This window comes from Moschus berezovskii, chromosome X (genome assembly GCF_049115385.1).
Source record: "Moschus berezovskii isolate FMDL1 chromosome X, NW_MosBer_1.0, whole genome shotgun sequence".
Taxonomy (NCBI): domain Eukaryota; kingdom Metazoa; phylum Chordata; class Mammalia; order Artiodactyla; family Moschidae; genus Moschus; species Moschus berezovskii.
This window is the reverse complement of record NC_142488.1, coordinates 14,669,381-14,686,861: the sequence shown is the minus strand read 5'-3', so window position 1 is coordinate 14,686,861 and position 17,481 is coordinate 14,669,381. Positions and strand designations below refer to the sequence as shown.

Genomic DNA, 17,481 nt, shown 5'->3' with positions numbered 1-17,481 from the left:
CTTAGAAAGATGATGTCTTTTGATTCATATCAAGGGTAGTAAGAATCCACCTCTTTTTGATGTGACCGAACCAGACCCGTCATCATCCTCGAAGGTTCACGTCCCTGTGCTGCTCAATCTGTACCTGCGTCTTTGCTGTTAGACTATTGACAGCGCCTGAGGCCTATACTGCACGCGCAAACGGCATACTGTCATATCCTGGCTCTGCCATTTTCTGTGTGAGTGAGGTTTGGACATTTATTTACGTTCTCTGAGCCTCAGTTTCATAATCTGTATAATGGCAATAAAAATGTTTGCCTCTAGGTTTGCTTCAATGAGATATTATAATGCAAAGCACTTTAAACAGTTACTTATTATTCTTTGCTCTTCAACAATAATATGTACAATGTTAGAATAAGGGGAAGTAGTGGAAAGTTTGCTTTAAAGGCCTAGTTACTGCCATTTCACCTGGACCTGGAAGACTTGTTTTTCTGGGTGAAGAAGTGTTTTCCCTGTGTGAAAGTTTCATAATCACAGCCAAGCAGTCCCACAAGCCCCGCCATTTAAAGCGGCTCGTCTCTTTTATCTGTAACACTTTTATCTATAGCCTGGGAATGAGGATACTGGTCCAACTCCGGATATTCTGCAGGATAACCACTGAAATCTCTCTGGATTCGATGCCATGACTGGACATGGACACTATCTGAATTTCATACCCTGTGGTGGCATTCTGATTTCCTTGTGAGCTTGACTGAGTTTTGAACAGGTAAGTGAAAGGGATGGAGGCAAACAGTGATCATCTGAGAGAGAAAAAAAAGACCCTTTTAAAGATTTTCCAAGTTAAATCAGGAGAGTCAACTTGTGGAGTGAAGGGTAGTTTTATAATTCAAAAAAATGGCCCTGGAAATGAAAATTTACCAGAAAAAAAAAATGAATTCTATAAAGACAAGGGCAAAGTTGTTTACTTAGGAAAGGAAAGTATTATCCAAGTGGAGAGTTTTTGTGAATGTGAGCTTCAAATAAAAAGGAAGGAGAGATAAGTGATTATTAATGGACTTGTCTGTAAAACATCTAAGTCTCCAACATTAGCCCTAAGATTCCTAATACAAGAGTTCATTGGTCACTGTAAAATCCTAATATCTTCAGTGTATCTTTAACAGATTTTAAAGAACATATTAACCAAATGTACAAGTTTTGATTTGGCTATAAAAATGCGAGAAGAGCTGTGATTCTCTAGGATTAATGAATAACATTTGTTTATTTGATTTGCTGTAAGAAATCATTCTAAAATCTGTTTACATATCTGGCTTCTCCAGGATGAATTTTATGTTGGTTCAGCAGATTGTTTACAGTTTTTTCTTCTTCTTCCTTTTTTTTTTCATCTTCCCTGCTCAGTGCCCAACCCAAGGTCAAAGGCTGATAGAGAGAAAATCTCATGAGGAGGTTTTACTCTAGGGAAGTTGTTCAGTGGATGGGATCTTGGCGTACAGAGAAAGATGACAGGCTTTTTCTGGCTCCTTCTCAGCCTTGTTGCTCTAACTGCTGCTCAATCCACCACTGAAGAACAGGCCAAGACATTTTTGGAGAAGTTTAACCATGAAGCCGAAGACCTGTCTTATCAAAGTTCACTTGCTTCTTGGAACTATAACACCAATATTACCGATGAGAATGTCCAAAAGATGGTGAGTCCTCATGGCTACAGAGGGGTATTGGTTGCTTCTTAAAAATCAGCTTACTGCCCAGGAAACTGAAAAGGGAAATCAAACAAATACTCTGAGCTGTGAGATTGGATGTTTGCCTCAGTATTTCTGATTCTGGAGTCCCAGATGACTGAAAAATTGACCTTTGAGTTTATTTGAAAAAATGTTACAAAATAATTCACTGGTCTCAGTCCAGATTCTTGGAAACCAGTGAACATGCTTTAGAAATTTGCCACCATAATTCTTGTCATAGTCAGGCTTTCAAAGCATGTCACAGAAATGCCATAAGTTATTCAGTTAATAATTTCCTCAAGCCTACAATGTCAACAGGAATATCTAAAGACTCGATACAAATCATCTATTAACTGAAAAAATATGCAGCTGGAGGCTTAGTGAAAGAACTCGCTAGTAATTAAGATTACCAGGGGTCGGGTGAGGCTAGACTTGGAAATTCCTTCCTTAATTGTCATGGAGTTCTGAGGGACTTCCAGAGCATACGGGATCCACAGAGCCCGCCAAGAAAACCCGTAATCAAACCAGTTCTGACAAATCTCAGAATGCTCTAGGAAAGCAAGATGTACTATTTGACAAGTGCACGGATTTAGGAAGTTTCTTCCCTCACATATCTCAAAGCAGTGCTGGAAATGGAGTGACATTATTTAAGCAAAGCTTTTGTGACACTTGTCCAGCAATGCATTCTTTCAAAAACGTAGTTCAAATCTTATTTTTTCAAATAGTGGGTTACAGGGTTAAGTTAAATCACTGCCACTCACTGGACAGATTCTATATTCTGGACAGATTCAGTCTGAGATCTGCTGCTTCATATGAATTCCCCAGGAGATCCCCCCCACCCTCAGTTTTTCTAAAGCTTTAATAAATCCAGGAGATTTTGACAGCTCAGTGTTGTCATAGGAGACCATTTTTTTTCCTTGTCCCATATTTTGGTCTTACCTTTCTTCATCTCTTCCTGGTTACTTTTTGCTCACGTTTTATTTGATCTTGATGTGCACTGTGCATTTGTTTTCATTCTCAGTCAAATGGTCCATAGGTGGTATTGAAGGTAGACCAGCATTGTGCCTAAGAGCTCTGGAGTCAAACTGCCGAGGTCCAAATCCTGGCTCCACCAGTTTCTACCTGGGTGAACTTGAGCTACGTAATGAACATTTCTGTGCCTTAGTTTTTCTGCCTGTGAAAAGCCACCTAATACTCATATTTGCTTCATAGGGTTGCTGTGACAACAGTTAATACACAAAACCACCAGAATTGTGCTCAATGCTTGTGAGCCTGGGAGAACAATACGGTACCATTGCTGGGAATGTGAGAGGGAATTCTGATTGCTGAAAAAATGTGTAACAGTTCTGTTCAGTGCCCAGATACTGAGAAGGCATTTTACAGAAGGAGATGTGGCGACGTTTGTTGAAATCATCTCTGGATCATTAAGTGCTATCACTTTTGAATTGCACTGGTTGATTAGAGGAAAGGCAAAAATGAAAGGGCATAAGTCCACGAAGGGTAGTCAAAGTGCAGACAGTATGGGCCCTTTAAAGAAAAGTGAAAACATGCAAATACAAGAAGCAAGCAGGGGACCCAGTATCTCCTTCCTCCTGCAGCGGTGAAGGGCAAGTTAGCGCATTAGTGCATCTGTGTGGATTTACCTGGGGAGGAGGCAATAGACAGGGAGGACATTGGCTCATATGTTCTCTTATAACATTTATTGAGATCCCCTAATGAAATGGGAACTGCAGTTGGTACTACAAGAGGTACCAAGGTGAATAGGAAGCTGAGATAATGGTCCACTGCTGATGGTCATGCTTATAGAAAGAATTGGAGAAATGAGAATGTTTTCCAAGAAAAGAGCCACTGGAGTGTTTGACGGGGATGTGAGAGAGTTAGAAGGGAAAACAGAATTAGCTCTACAAAGCCTAAATCAAAAAGAAAAAAAAAAACATGAGTCTGAGATGGAAGAAGAAAGGATAGAATGTTCCCAGTTGTATTGGCCAACTCTCTTCATATTAGAAAGGTGAAAGCTCAAAAGAGATAAATTTACAATAAATAGGACAAGGTGCTGTTTCTATTACAGGTAGTAAAACTGTTAAGACTTGTAAATCTAGAAAATTCTTTAATCTGAAAAAGTGAAACATTGAAAACTATAAGTAGGTTTTGGAAATATTTAAGCGAATATAAGGACTGTAGATCCACTGTGGGTGAGACATGCATTTATGAACCCAGTTCTTTACTTTCCTCAGTATCAATGCCCAAGGCTGTCACTTTGCAGTGCCCTCTCACTGAAGGTGACATGACTACGTCCTTTGCCATGTGACTTACTTTGACCAATGGGTTGTTAGCAGATGTCTTACAAGTAGAGGCGTGGAAGGACTTGAACGATGGGACTTTTCCTTTGCACCTTTGCCTTTGCCATGAGGACATGCCTGGATTGACCAGGTAAAGAATGAGAGATGTGTGGAATAGTTGTCCTGGCAGAAACTAATCCCCCAGGGTTTTAAGAAGATCCAGCCAAGATTAGCAGAGTTGCCTGGCAACACTCAGTGATTCTAGGCACACAAACAATGAACACTTATGCAGTTGAGATTTTGGGTTGTCTGTTTTGTAGTAATAGATAACTAATATAGAAAGAGAAATTTGGGCTGTATGACATGTGTATGTTCATATCCTATCATGGTCACATTGTTGAGGGCAATCTGTCATTTCATAATTATCCCTTGGTATAACATTCAGAGTCAGAATATTGGGCTTATCAGCCAATCGACCTAGTGTGGCAATTCTTAGATCAAGTCATGAGAATAGTTTAAAATAATAGAGGGCACTAGAATTTGATCAGTATAGTGTCCCCCAAAGCTCCCTGTTTAGGAGAGGTCCATCAGATAGATATAAGGAAAAAAACTTTGTTCAAAACAGATTTCCACATAGTTCAGAAATTCAATGAAAATTAATTACCAGACACTTGCTTTAGAGCAAATACAATTTCTCATGTTTGAGATCAAACATTCACTGTTTAAACTGTAATTCTCTTCTCAGTAAAATGACATTACTTTTTTGCATTTATTGTTGGTTTGATTTTTGCAAGAGTCCTTTGTAAGTCAAAGGATTTTTTTTTTTTTCCCGCAAAGTCAGAAGCTCTTTGGCAACATGGGAGGTCCCTGGACAATTTTTTTTTCCCTGGAAGAGAGTGAAAGGATCCTGCCATTGGCAGGGGCATCCTGGTTCTCTGTTTCAGTGTTTGGCAGTAGCTACTACAGCTGCCCGCAGCTCCTGCGGACACAACTGTGAAAGGAGCATTGAAGACTGTCCTGTTGGAGCCCCAGAGGTCTCAGAACACTTCATGAATATTTCTTGTTGAGTTATCAGAAGCTGTGAAGAGACAGCAGAAGGCCCACACTTACCCTTTGGGTGGTCAGGGCCCCTAGAGTCCTTGGGCACACCTGCTTCCTAGACCTTTTCCTCTGTCTTTAGGGTGGGGGGCACAGTGAACCCAGAGCAGGGTCATTTTAAACTGCTATTCTGTACCCAAGGAGAGAACGTAGAGTTCAACCCTGTCTGCAATGAGTCTATCCCACACTCCCCAAGATATGTAAGTACCTACACATAGTTACAGGGGTGGGGAAAGGTCAGTGTGATGCAGATATGATGGAATTCAGGAAATCTGATGCTATCCTGATTCTGCTAAGCTGGCTGTGATGCCTTGGGCAAGTCACTTACTTTTTATCTCATAAATGTAAGATAGTAGATGGGCCCAGTCAAGATTTTTCAGCGGATAACTGCAGTGAGTGGATAAGTTCCACATGTGGAGGATTAACAGGAGTCAAGTGCATTGAAGGCATTGTTCATACTAGTTTTCCTTTGTCATGAAAACTTGATAATGCCCCAGTTGAGTGATGTAATTTGGTAAAATTGAACTTGAGCAATTCAAAATGACATGTTTCATGCCATCCAGATTTGACACACTCATTGATCTGAGCACTCTGACAGGACACCAGGTGGCCACCAGCTACACCCAGGGAGGGCAGCCTAGTAGTCAGGTAACTGGGCAAAAGAGAAAACATTTAATTTTGGCTAAATCCTTTTTTTTTGGAGCAGTTCCATGGAGGTTTCAGATCTAGTTATAGGACCTAGGGAATAAAGTGGGTTTTCTTTTTCTTTACTTTTACTATTGAGGGCTTTTATAACAACAGCTTTATTGAGACATAATTGTGTGCTAAGTCGCTTCAGTCATGTCCAACTCTTTGTGACTCCATGGACTGTAGCCTGCCAGGCTCCTCTGTCCATGGGATTCTCCAGGCAAGAACACTGGAGTGGGTTGCCATTCCCTTCTCCAGAGGATCTTCCTGACCCAGGGATCGAACCTGTGTCTCTTACATCTCCTGCATTGGCATTGACAGGTAGGTTCTTTACCACTAGCACCACCTGGGTTATGTACCATAAAATTCACCAATTTAAAGTATACAATTCAATGCTTTTTAGTATATTTACAGAATTATGCAACTATCATCACTATCTCATCTTAGAACATTTTCATCACTCCAAAAAGAAAGCGTATGCTTATTAGCAATCACTCTTCTTCCCCTAACCCCCCAGCTCTCAGCAACCACTAATCTACTTTCTGTCTATAGATTTGCCTGTTCTGGACATTTCATATAAATGGAATTATACACTAGGTGGTCTTTTGTGATTGGCTTCTTTCACTTTGCATACCGTAGCATGTATCATTATTTTGTCCCATTTTACTGCCAAATAGTATTCCATTATATGGATTTTACTTTACTTTTCATTGTAAAAATTTTCAAGCACATATACAAGAAGAAAGACTAATATGTTGACTCTCATACCCATCACCCAGCTTCAGCAATTATCAACACTTCGGCCAATCTTGTTTTATTTTTCTACCCAACGCCATGTTTACTGGATTATTTTGAAGGAATAAGTATATGTTTTATGTAATAAATGTTTCCTCTTGTAGCTCTCAATGTAAGAATTTTTAAATAACCTTAATAGCAGTTTCATGTCAAAGACTTAACAATAATTCCTCAATATAATCAACTACCTAGGCAATATACGACTGTATCCTAATATCTCATTTAAAAAATTCAGCTGGTTTGTTTTAATCAGGATCTAACAAAGTCTTGATCATTTTGGCAGATGTACTTTAAGTCTCAGTCTATAGAGCCCTTCCTCATGTTTTTTTTTTTTTGTAATTTATTTGCAGAAAAATTGAGTTGTTGCTCCTAGAGAAACTCCCATATTCTGGATTGGCTGATTGTGTTCCCATAATGTTGCTTAACATGCTCTTTTGACCCTTGTATTTTCTACAAATGTATAGATCTGGTACAGAGGTCAGCACACTTTTTTCTGTAAAAGGCCAAGTAATAAATATTTCAGGCTTTTTGAGCCCTACAGTCCCTATTCAACCCTGCCATTGTAGACCAGTCAACTCTGCCATTGTAACACAAAAACAGGCATAGACAATACATAAATAGGTGTGAATATGAAAACTTTATTTATAAAAACAGATGGTAGGCAGAGTCCTGCTCTAGAGACTTGATCAAAATCAGGTTTCCCCTGTGAGGTTTTTTAATAGGTGTGGAAATTGAATTTATACTACTAGCAGGGTGCAGGAATATTGAGCCAAAAAATTAACCAAAAATTAATTCAGGTTCCTAGAGCTCTGGAAAAAAGAAGCAAATTAAAAAATCTGTAGGGACCCTTTTTTGATCCAAAGCTCAAGGCATTTCTACTTTATGCAATAGAAACAAATAAATTTAAGACAGACCAAAAATTAAATAGGAAAAGCAAGTCAAGTTTTTATAAGAAAATATAGGTGACTTTTGGTTCAGTTCAGTTCAGTTCAGTTCAGTCGCTCAGTCGTGTCCGACTCTCCGCGACCCCATGAATCACAGCACGCCAGGCCTCCCTGTCCATCACCAACTCCCGGAGTACACTCAAACTCATGTCCACAGAGTCGGTGATGCCATCCAGCCATCTCATTCTCCGTCGTCCCCTTCTCCTCCCGCCCCCAACCTTTCCCAGCATCAGAGTCTTTTCCAGTGAGTCAACTCGTCTCATGAGGTGGCCAAAGTATTGGAGTTTCAGCTTTAGCATCAGTCCCTCCAATGAACATCCAGGATTGATCTCCTTTAGAATGGACTGGTTGGATCTCCTTGCAGTATAAGGGACTCTCAAGAGTCTTCTCCAACACCACAGTTCAAAAGCATCGATTCTTCGGCGATCAGCTTTCTTCACAGTCCAACTCTCACATCCATACATGACCACGGGAAAAACCATTGCCTTGACTAGACGGACCTTGGTCGGCAAAGTAATGTCTCTGCTTTTTAATATAGGAATGGTTTATTAAGTGAGTCTTGGTTGGGAATGCTTTATTAAGTGAGTTTTAATTGATAATGGTTTATTAAATAAAAGACAAAAAGATCAATCTATAAGGGAAAAGACTGAGCAAATAAATTTCATTAGAATTAAAAACAAACTTTTGTGCATCAAAAGACATCATAAACACATACACACACAAGACAAGAAGCAGAGCTTGAGAAAACATTTTGATACATATAATTAACAAAAGATTGACAACCAAGATATATAAAGAAATTTTACTAAATGATAAAGACAAAAATTCACTGAAAAATGGGGGAAAGATATGAGCAACAAATGCATAGAAGAAGAAATTCAAATAAATAAATATATATATATATATACCTCATATATATGTTTAACCTGACTAATAATCAGGAAAACATTATTTTAATAGTGAAACACCAAATTGACATAAAATCATATTTGCCAAAATATGATATCTGTAGAAGTTGAAACTTGTTTTAACACATCAGTTCCACTTCCAAGAATTCCACCTGGAGAAGCTCGCCTGTGTACTCAAGAAACTTTATATATTTGCAGGCTTCAATTAAATATTAGCAATTTTATATGATTTAACCTAATACAAGGATGTATATGGTTAAAAAAAACAGTGTTACTTAAAGACAGGAAACGTTCGTAGATGAGAAATTATTAAATAAATTTGAATTTGGTCATATACTTAAATATTATACAGCAGTTAAGATGAATAAGGAATATATACTTGAAAAGCTGGAAAAAATAAGTAATGCTAAGTGAGAAAAGCAGAGAGATTTTCTTTTTTTCTCAACTTTATTGAGATTTAACTGACATATAACATTGTGTAAGTTTAAGGTGTACAAACTGTTGATTCGATACACTGATATATTGCAAAATGATTACCATGGTAGCAGTAGTCTTAACTAACACCTGCATTACATCACATGATTACCATTTGAGAACATTTAAGATGTATTCTTTTAGCAACTTTTGAGTATATAATATGATATTATTGACTCTAAACACTAAATAAATATGTCTGAAGCAACTATTATAAAGTGTTAACATTTTAAAAACCTGAGTAGAGGTTTTTGTGACATTTTCTCTGTTATTTGTACTATATTTTTATTATGAAATATATCAAATATATATCTGGTGAGCCACTTTCTGGCAGGACCCAATTTCAGGAGTGAGTTTTTTTTTTCCCTATGAACTAAAATTAAAAAAAAATGTTTGAAAGCCACATTGCTTCCTCCCATCTGGAAAAATAAAAAATTAAATTTTGATTCTCAAGACAAAGCAATGGAATCCATATTCTTATAATTTAGATTCCTTACTTTGTTGAATAGAATAAATGTTTTTAAAAATATGCACGTATCTGGGCCTATTTGAAAAGTAATCAAGGCAGTTTTCATCTTTAAATCTGATGTGGTTTTGAGAGCTATGTCTGGATACTGGGCCAACACGTGGGGCCTTAGGGTGGAGGATTCCCTGGGAACTTGTTGGGCACCAAGTCATTGCCTAGATGTTAAGATTCCTTTCAGTTTTTCATCTTCTGTCTTCAGGAGACTCTCATACCTACAGGGAAATAAGTGGTTTAGAGACTGCTGAAAGAATAGCCTAGGAGCTGATAGTGAGGCATAGAAAAAAGGAAGATGAAATTTTAATTTTTGCATTTCAAATAACTTCTCACAAAAGCATTTTAATTGTTTAAATAAAACTATCATAATTTGGGTAGAGACCACAAGACCTATGACTTAAGATGAAGCTCATATGAAAACATGTAAAAGCGTAATGAGATCATATTTAACTTGCATATTATTAGGGCCAAAAAGAACAGGATATCTTTTGGAATGGAAGGAAATGGCAAGCTGCTTCAGTATTCTTGCCTGGAGAATCCCACGGACAGAGTAGCCTAGTGGGCTATACAGTCCATGTGGTCGCAAAGAGTTGAACACGACTAAGCCACCTCATGCGAAGAGTGGACTCACTGGAAAAGACTCTGATGCTGGGAGGGATTGGGGGCAGGAGGAGAAGGGGACGACAGAGAATGAGATGGCTGGATGGCATCACCGACTCGATGGACATGAGTTTGAGTGAAGTCTGGGAGTTGGTGATGGACAGGGAGGCCTGGCGTGCTGTGATTTATGGGGTTGCAAAGAGTCGGACACGACTGAGCGACTGAACTGAACTGACTGAACTGAAGCAACTAACAGACAAACAGAGTGTAATTTAGGATTTTATATTTTCAGTCCTTGAAATGACAAAGGATCTCTCAATAGGATGAGAATATGGTATCCACTACAGTTATACATAGCGGGTCAGAGAGGGTTTTAACTTCCTGTGATTGTACTGAGTAATGTGTATCTTGACCCCAAGCCCCCATCAATGACTGCAGAAACGTTTGCTATGTTAATTGCTGGTTTTCTGTCTTTGTACAGAGGCAGTATGGGATGCTGTTTATTTGACCTGTAATAGTTCTTTTTGAACCCTGTAGCTATGTGAGTAACTGTATATGCTTCAATTCATTCATCATTCAAGTCCAAAAATTACATATAGCTGTCAAGCATTATCCAAGTGACTTGGTTGGTATGTATGAACTGACTTTGATTCTCTGTGTAACTGCTTAGCTGTCAGTTTTATTTAGGCATAGGAACCTTATAGTATGAATATGGAATAAATTGTAAATAAGATTAAAAAGAACAGCTTGAGATGGAACAGTGTATCCTCAGGGGCCAAAATTCAAGACAACATAATGTTTTTGTGATACAAAGTATAGCACTTCTAGTATGATAATGATAAATAAAACAGTTATCTTCAAAGTTCCCACAGACATTATCATTTTTAAAAATGTTTTAAGACTGAGGCCTTTTGGGGATTCTGGGTTGTCTCCCAGGGAGACTGAAAATAAAAGAATGCTCTTAATCTGGGATCAAATTTTACCAGAAATTTTGCTGTAAATCATCCTGGATTGGATGAAAAAGGGTAGGGGCTGAGAGGTGGGTGGTGGGTTATGTAAATGAATCTGTGCTGTAGACCAGACTCCTCTTTCCACAGCTCATTCCTTCTCATTCAGGCATGGTACAAAGAAGACTAGAATATGTTGAATCCCATCTACAGCCAGTGGTTAAGAGCACTGAGCTTTAGAGGCAAACATATCTGTGTTGATGCCCTGATTCTTCCAGTTACCAGCTGTGTGACCTAGTCAAAATTACTTATCTGCTCTGTGCCTCATTTCCCTCATTTGTGAATTGGACACAATCACAACTACCTCACAAGATCGTGCAGATTCATTGAGCACTAGTTCCTAAGGGGTTGTGTGTGCTCAATAAAGAGAAATCATTTTCCGTTTCACTGTGACTGTTCTGATCATCTCTGCATGATCCATTGCTGTACCTTTCATGAACCACTTTCATCAGGTCACACACCTGCTTGCAACCCCTAAGTGACTCCCTAGATTCACAGGATAAAAGTACAATTTCTTAATCTAGAAAATGCAGTCAAGCCTGGAGTCCTGCTTTGGAATCTCTACTATTTATCTATTGTGTAAAAGATTACCACAAAAGATTATCTATTGAGTAAAAGATTACCAGATTAAAACAACACACATTTATTATCTCCGGGCATAGTTTAGCTGGATCTGCTTCTGAGTCTTACAAGATTACAGTCAAGGTCCTGGCTAGAGCTGTGGTCTCATCTGTGACTTGACTAGGGATGAATCCACTTCCAAGCTAATGTGGTTAGTGGTAGCATTCAGATCCTCGTATGCTCCTTAGGATGTCAGTCAGAGGCCATCTTGAATTCCCTACCATGTGGCCCTAGCCATGGGATAGCTCACAACATAGCATCTTGCTGCATCACCATTAGCAAGGGAGATTCTTCTAACAAGATAAAAATGATAGCCTTGGAAATTCCTTGGCTGTCCAGTGGTTAGGGCTCTGTGCTTCCCCTGCAGGAGGGAACGAGTTTGATCTCTGGTTAGGGAACTAAGATCCCACAAGCTGTGTGGCTAAAAACAAACAAACAAAACAATCTTATCTAACATAAACATGTATATCGTTCATTTCTGCTGTGTTCTCCTTGTTAGAAGTGAGTCATAGGTCCTGCTCACACTCAAGGGAAGGGAAACATGAGGGTATACCACCAGGAAGTAAGGGTCATGGGAACCATCCTAGAGCCTGCCCACATCAGGATCCAGGATTCAGATACTGGCAATTAGTTGCCAGCTCTACTGTTTATTTTTCTTAGCCCCTTTCTTCACATACGAAAAATGGAAATATAGTAATTTTCTATCTCTTGGGATTGTTAAGAAAATCAAATGAGGTAAATTATTTTGCAAAGTACTGTACAGCAATCTATTTTCTGCCTACTTTAAGATCTGTCTTAAGTTCCGCCTCCTCCAGGAGTCCTTGCCAAATCTGGTCCCTATAACAGGAACTGCTTGGCCCCACTCATAGTTTATATGGAATCATAGGCTTTTATGTTTCAGTAATGAAACATTCATGATGCATATCTTATCTGCTTGATAAAACAATAAGCAGCTTAATGACAAGGACTTTTTTTTCTATAAGTGATAAAGTAGCTACCATTTTTTAGTGCTTAGGATGTATCAGGGACTCTGAGAGGCATTTTATTATTTGTTAAATTTTCTTGTCCTTTCAACAACCCTTTGAGGTGAGTTCTACTATTACTCTCATTTTATGGATAAGGTAACATGACTCAGGCTAAGTAATTTGCTCCAGGTCACACAGCTAGTTAGAGGTGTCTGACTCGAGGAATGGAGTTCTTACGTGCCTCATATGCTACGTCTTTTTTATAGTCTAGAGAAGTACAGTGTAGAAAGTGGTTGCTTGTTTTAGCCTTTGATAAATGGAAGTGAGCTTGTACACTGAGAGAAGACTGCACTGGATACATATGGAGAAGTCAAGAGAGGGGGCAAGTGAACCCTGGTATCACTACCTGCTTCTTGGTTTCTCTGGTGGGTGGATAATCACCGTGGCTACCAAATGGCCATGTTCAGGGCAGTCTTGAACTGGGGATCAAAATTCAAGATCAGAATCTCTGGCAAATCCCAGTACTATGAAGTTTCCTGCAAACTGGTTATTTCTCGTGGTTCCCATCACCAGGAGAAGCTGTATTCTCAGGAAATCCACTCTGAGCTCTGCTGGGCTTTCCCTTTAAAGCGTTTATCATTGGATCCTTGAGCGACTCACCCACGACACAGTGCTAAGGCCATACATTCCAGGACCCCACAACATTCTGTGAGAATTCACTTCAAGTTCTGGTGACAGGACCCTTGGGAAAACGAAGCAAAAGGCCAGGAAGAGAGAGTGACCAAGAGTGGCTTGGTCACGCTTAACCTAAACCTTGACCTTCAGCAAAGTAGAGAATTAAATAACTCAGGAAATATTAGATGTTCCACCAGATGTTCTTTGGCCTGTATCTTCTGTCTATTTGAACAGTCCCATTCTAACTTCAGCTTCATTTTTTTGTTGTCATTTCAGAATGAAGCCAGGGCCAAATGGTCTGCCTTTTATGAAGAACAGTCCCGGATGGCCAAAACTTACTCACTCGAAGAAATTCAGAATCTCACACTCAGGCGTCAATTGAAGGCCCTTCAGCAGAGTGGGACCTCAGTGCTCTCGGCAGAGAAGAGCAAACGAGTACGTGACATGCTAGCACTGACCCCAAGAGTGGAAATACTGGGGAAATCTTAAACATTAATATCACTCAGGGCTGCTTACTTTATCTGCAAACCTAGCAATGCTCGCAATAGAAAGTGCTGTGCCTTGGTGGGGTGGTCACATAATTTATCCTCCAAATTGGGATCCTTTGAGAGTGAAGGGGGATGCTGGAATGTTAGGACACATTGTTAAACTAGGGTTGTCAGGGCTCTGCAGTCCATAGATACAGTGACAGAGGTCGCCTTCCTTAGGACCAGGCACTTAGTCCACGTCTGTGGTTCTCAACTGCGAGTGATTTTGCCCACCAGGGCCGTTTGACAATGTCTGGAGATATTTTTGGTTGTCACAACTGTTGAAGGGTGTTATTGGCCTCTAGTGAGGAGGGATGTTGCTAAACACTCTGCAAAGCACAAGGAAGCCCCCAGTGACAGTTGTCTGGTCTAAAATATCAGCAGTCCAAGGTTTGAGAAGCCCGATATGTCATCTCATCCTCCCCCACCCTTTCATTCTTGACTGTCTTCTGCAACTTCTTTAAAATGTGGCTAAACCACCCCAGCTCAGACTACTTTAGGGATAGGCGAGTCACTTCTTTCTAAAACATCATTTCCATATGTGGGTCCCTCTAAGTAATGGCAAGACTCTTCCTCCATTGAGCATAAAGCGATTTACCTCCACTTTCTACCACCTTCTGGAGCCAAATGGCTGTCTCCTATAATAGTCTTCAAATAAAGGAAGGCAGATTTTTTTTTTTTTTAACTATTTGAGGCTTTTTTCTGTAGCCTAAAATATCCTTCCATCTGTTGATTTTTTTCTTATACGATGGTTTCAAGTTCCCTAAGCAGTCCTGGTTGCTGGCTTCATATTGTCAGTATCCTTGGACTGAATGCAGCCCTCCAGGTGGGTTCATGTCTGCATGAAAGTGAGCAGGGGTATGATCCTGCTTTTCCAAGACATAGCTCTAATGTACCCCCTCTCTGAAGCCATTCCTGAATTTCCAACCACTCCTCCATACTGCCACATCACTTTTTGGTGACAGCTGTAGCATCTGTCACTCTGTTATGAAATCAATGATTTCATGACTCACTGTAGCATGTTTGTGGGGTTCTTAAAGACCAGTGACTTGTTCACGTCCTAATTATCTGAGTGTAGGACATAGTAGATTTTCAGTAAATGTGCACTCAGTGAAGCCTGAATGGGACAAGGAATGCACTACCCTGTGCATGTGTAGGTGAGAAGCATTCTTGGGATTTTGGTAGATCTGTTTTTTATTTCCAGTCACTCCACATGTATTTATCATATGCTTATAAGGGCAGTCTGTACTAGTTGATGATGGGAAAGTTTAGCTGAGATATTCCAACGCTACATAAAAGAAGATACTTGGCCAAGAAGATATGAACTTCTTGAGGCATAAAAAATTGCATGATTGAAAAGACATCTCTGCATTACCATTCTCTTTTGTATATCTTCCATTTTTAATGTTGTTTATTATCTTTGATTTGTAGTTGACCACAATTCTAAATAAAATGAGCACCATCTACAGCACGGGGAAAGTTTTGGACCCAGATACACAGGAGTGCTTGGCACTTGAACCAGGTGGGCTATTCATCTTGAGCAGTGATTATAAAATTTACTTTTTTTTATTCCAAGCTTTAAAAATGAGATTAACATCAGATGATGATGTTGTGCCTTTCAGATGGACAATCCAAAAAGGGAAAAATTCCAAATGTATGTGTTTTAGCACACGGATGCTCTTTTAAGTTTTAACAAAACTTCACTATAAATCCTGTCACACTCAAGTGGTTTAATTAAGTTAGTAGTTCAATGATCTCAGTGGTTTATTTTCTCTGCAGAATTATTTTGAAGCTCTTATAAGGGTGAGGACACAAAATGGATTAAAGATCTAAACGTAAGACCAGAAACTATAAAACTCCTAGAGGAAAACATAGGCAAAACACTCTCCAACATAAATCACAGCAGGATCCTCTATGACGCACCTCCCAGAGTAATGGAAATAAAAGCAAAAATAAACAAATGGGACCTAATTAAATTTAAAAGCTTTTGCACAACGAAGGAAACTATAAGCAAGATGAAAAGACAGCCTTCAGAATGGGAGAAAATAATAACAAACGAAGCAACTGACAAAAAATCAATCTCCAAAATATACAAGCAACTCCTGCAGCTCAATTCCAGAAAAATAAATGACCCAATCAAAAAATGGGCCAAAGAGCTAAACAGATATTTCTCCAAAGAAGACATACAGATGGCTAACAAACACATGAAAAGATGCTCAACATCACTCATTATCAGAGAAATGCAAATCAAAACCACAATGAGGTACCATCTCACGCCAGTCAGAATGGCTGCTATCCAAAAGTCTACATGCAATAAATGCTGGAGAGGGTGTGGAGAAAAGGAAACCCTCTTACACTGTTGGTGGGAATGCAAACTAGTACAGCCACTATGGAGAACAGTGTGGAGATTCCTCAAAAAACTGGAAATAGAACTGCCATATGATCCAGCAATTGCACTCCTGGGCATACACACCGAGGAAACCAGAATTGAAATAGATGCATGTACCCCAATGTTCATTGCAGCACTATTTACAATAGCCAGGACATGGAAGCAACCTAGATGTCCATCAGCAGACAAATGGATAAGAAAACTGTAGTATATTTACACAATGGAATATTACTCAGCCATTAAAAAGAATACATTTGAATCAGTTCGAATGAGGTGGATGAAACTGGAGCCTATCATACAGAGTGAAGTAAGCCAGAAAGGAAAACACCAAAACAGTATACTAACGCATATATGTGGAATTTAGAAAGATGGTAATGATGACCCAATATGTGAGACAGCAAAAGAGACACAGATGTAAAGAACAGACTTTTGGACCCTGTGGGAGAAGGCGAGGGTGGGATGATTTGAGAGAATGGCATTGAAACGTGTATATTATCATATGGGAAATGGATCGCCAGTCCAGGTTCGATGCATGAGGCAGGGTGCTCAGGGCTGGTGCACTGGGATGACCCTGAGGGATGGGATAGGGAGGGAGGTGGGAGGGGTTTCAGGGTAGGGAACACATGTACACCCATGGTGGATTCATGTCAATGTATGGCAAAACCACTACAATTTTGTAAAGTAATTAGCCTCCAACTAAAATAAATAAATTTATATAAAAAAATAAGGGTGAGGACATGAATGAATCATGAGATTTCATTGAACAACTTTATGACCTTGATATTTGCCAGCCTTTCAATTCTTTACAAATGAAAATTTCTTAAAATGCATGTTTATTTCCATTTGGGTGCTTTGTGATAATAGGTTTGGATGACATAATGGAAAACAGCAGAGACTACAATCGGAGGCTCTGGGCTTGGGAAGGCTGGAGGGCTGAGGTCGGCAAGCAACTAAGGCCATTGTATGAAGAGTATGTGGTCCTGGAAAATGAGATGGCGAGAGCCAATAGTAAGTTTGCTGCGCTGTGGCGGTTCTGAAGCTCCCTATAGGGCTGTAGGGCTATTTCTCATGAATTACCAAGCCTGCCCTTTGATATAAGGGGTATCCCTAAATTAATCACCTGCTGAACAATTCAGGTTACATGTCTCCAAGAGGAGACCACTAGGGAATAAGGAAAGGTGAATTGACATTCTACAGTTTAAAGGGCTTGAGAGCGAGACCAGGCCTTAAACAAATCAGTAGTTTGGGAAGGGCTCAGGCTCCTGAGGGTTCCTAAGGTAGTCTGAGGATGGACAGATTCT

General features: G+C 39.5%; 1 protein-coding gene across 2 annotated transcripts in view; it reads left to right on the top strand.

The window, feature by feature from the left end:
* The first annotated feature begins 524 nt into the window (after positions 1-524).
* ACE2 (angiotensin converting enzyme 2) overlaps positions 525-17,481 on the top strand; it is a 46,887-nt gene continuing 29,930 nt past the window's right edge. The window contains exons 1-5 of one of the 2 annotated variants that reach the window (XM_055438166.2): positions 525-745; positions 1,505-1,661; positions 13,541-13,699; positions 15,223-15,313; positions 17,045-17,188. In XM_055438166.2, the coding sequence (XP_055294141.1) occupies positions 1,659-1,661; positions 13,541-13,699; positions 15,223-15,313; positions 17,045-17,188 (397 nt within the window). In that variant the 5' untranslated portion in view covers positions 525-745; positions 1,505-1,658. Of the gene's footprint in view, positions 746-1,374; positions 1,662-13,540; positions 13,700-15,222; positions 15,314-17,044; positions 17,189-17,481 lie in introns of both variants that reach the window. The other variant, XM_055438165.2, reaches the window with a different exon arrangement.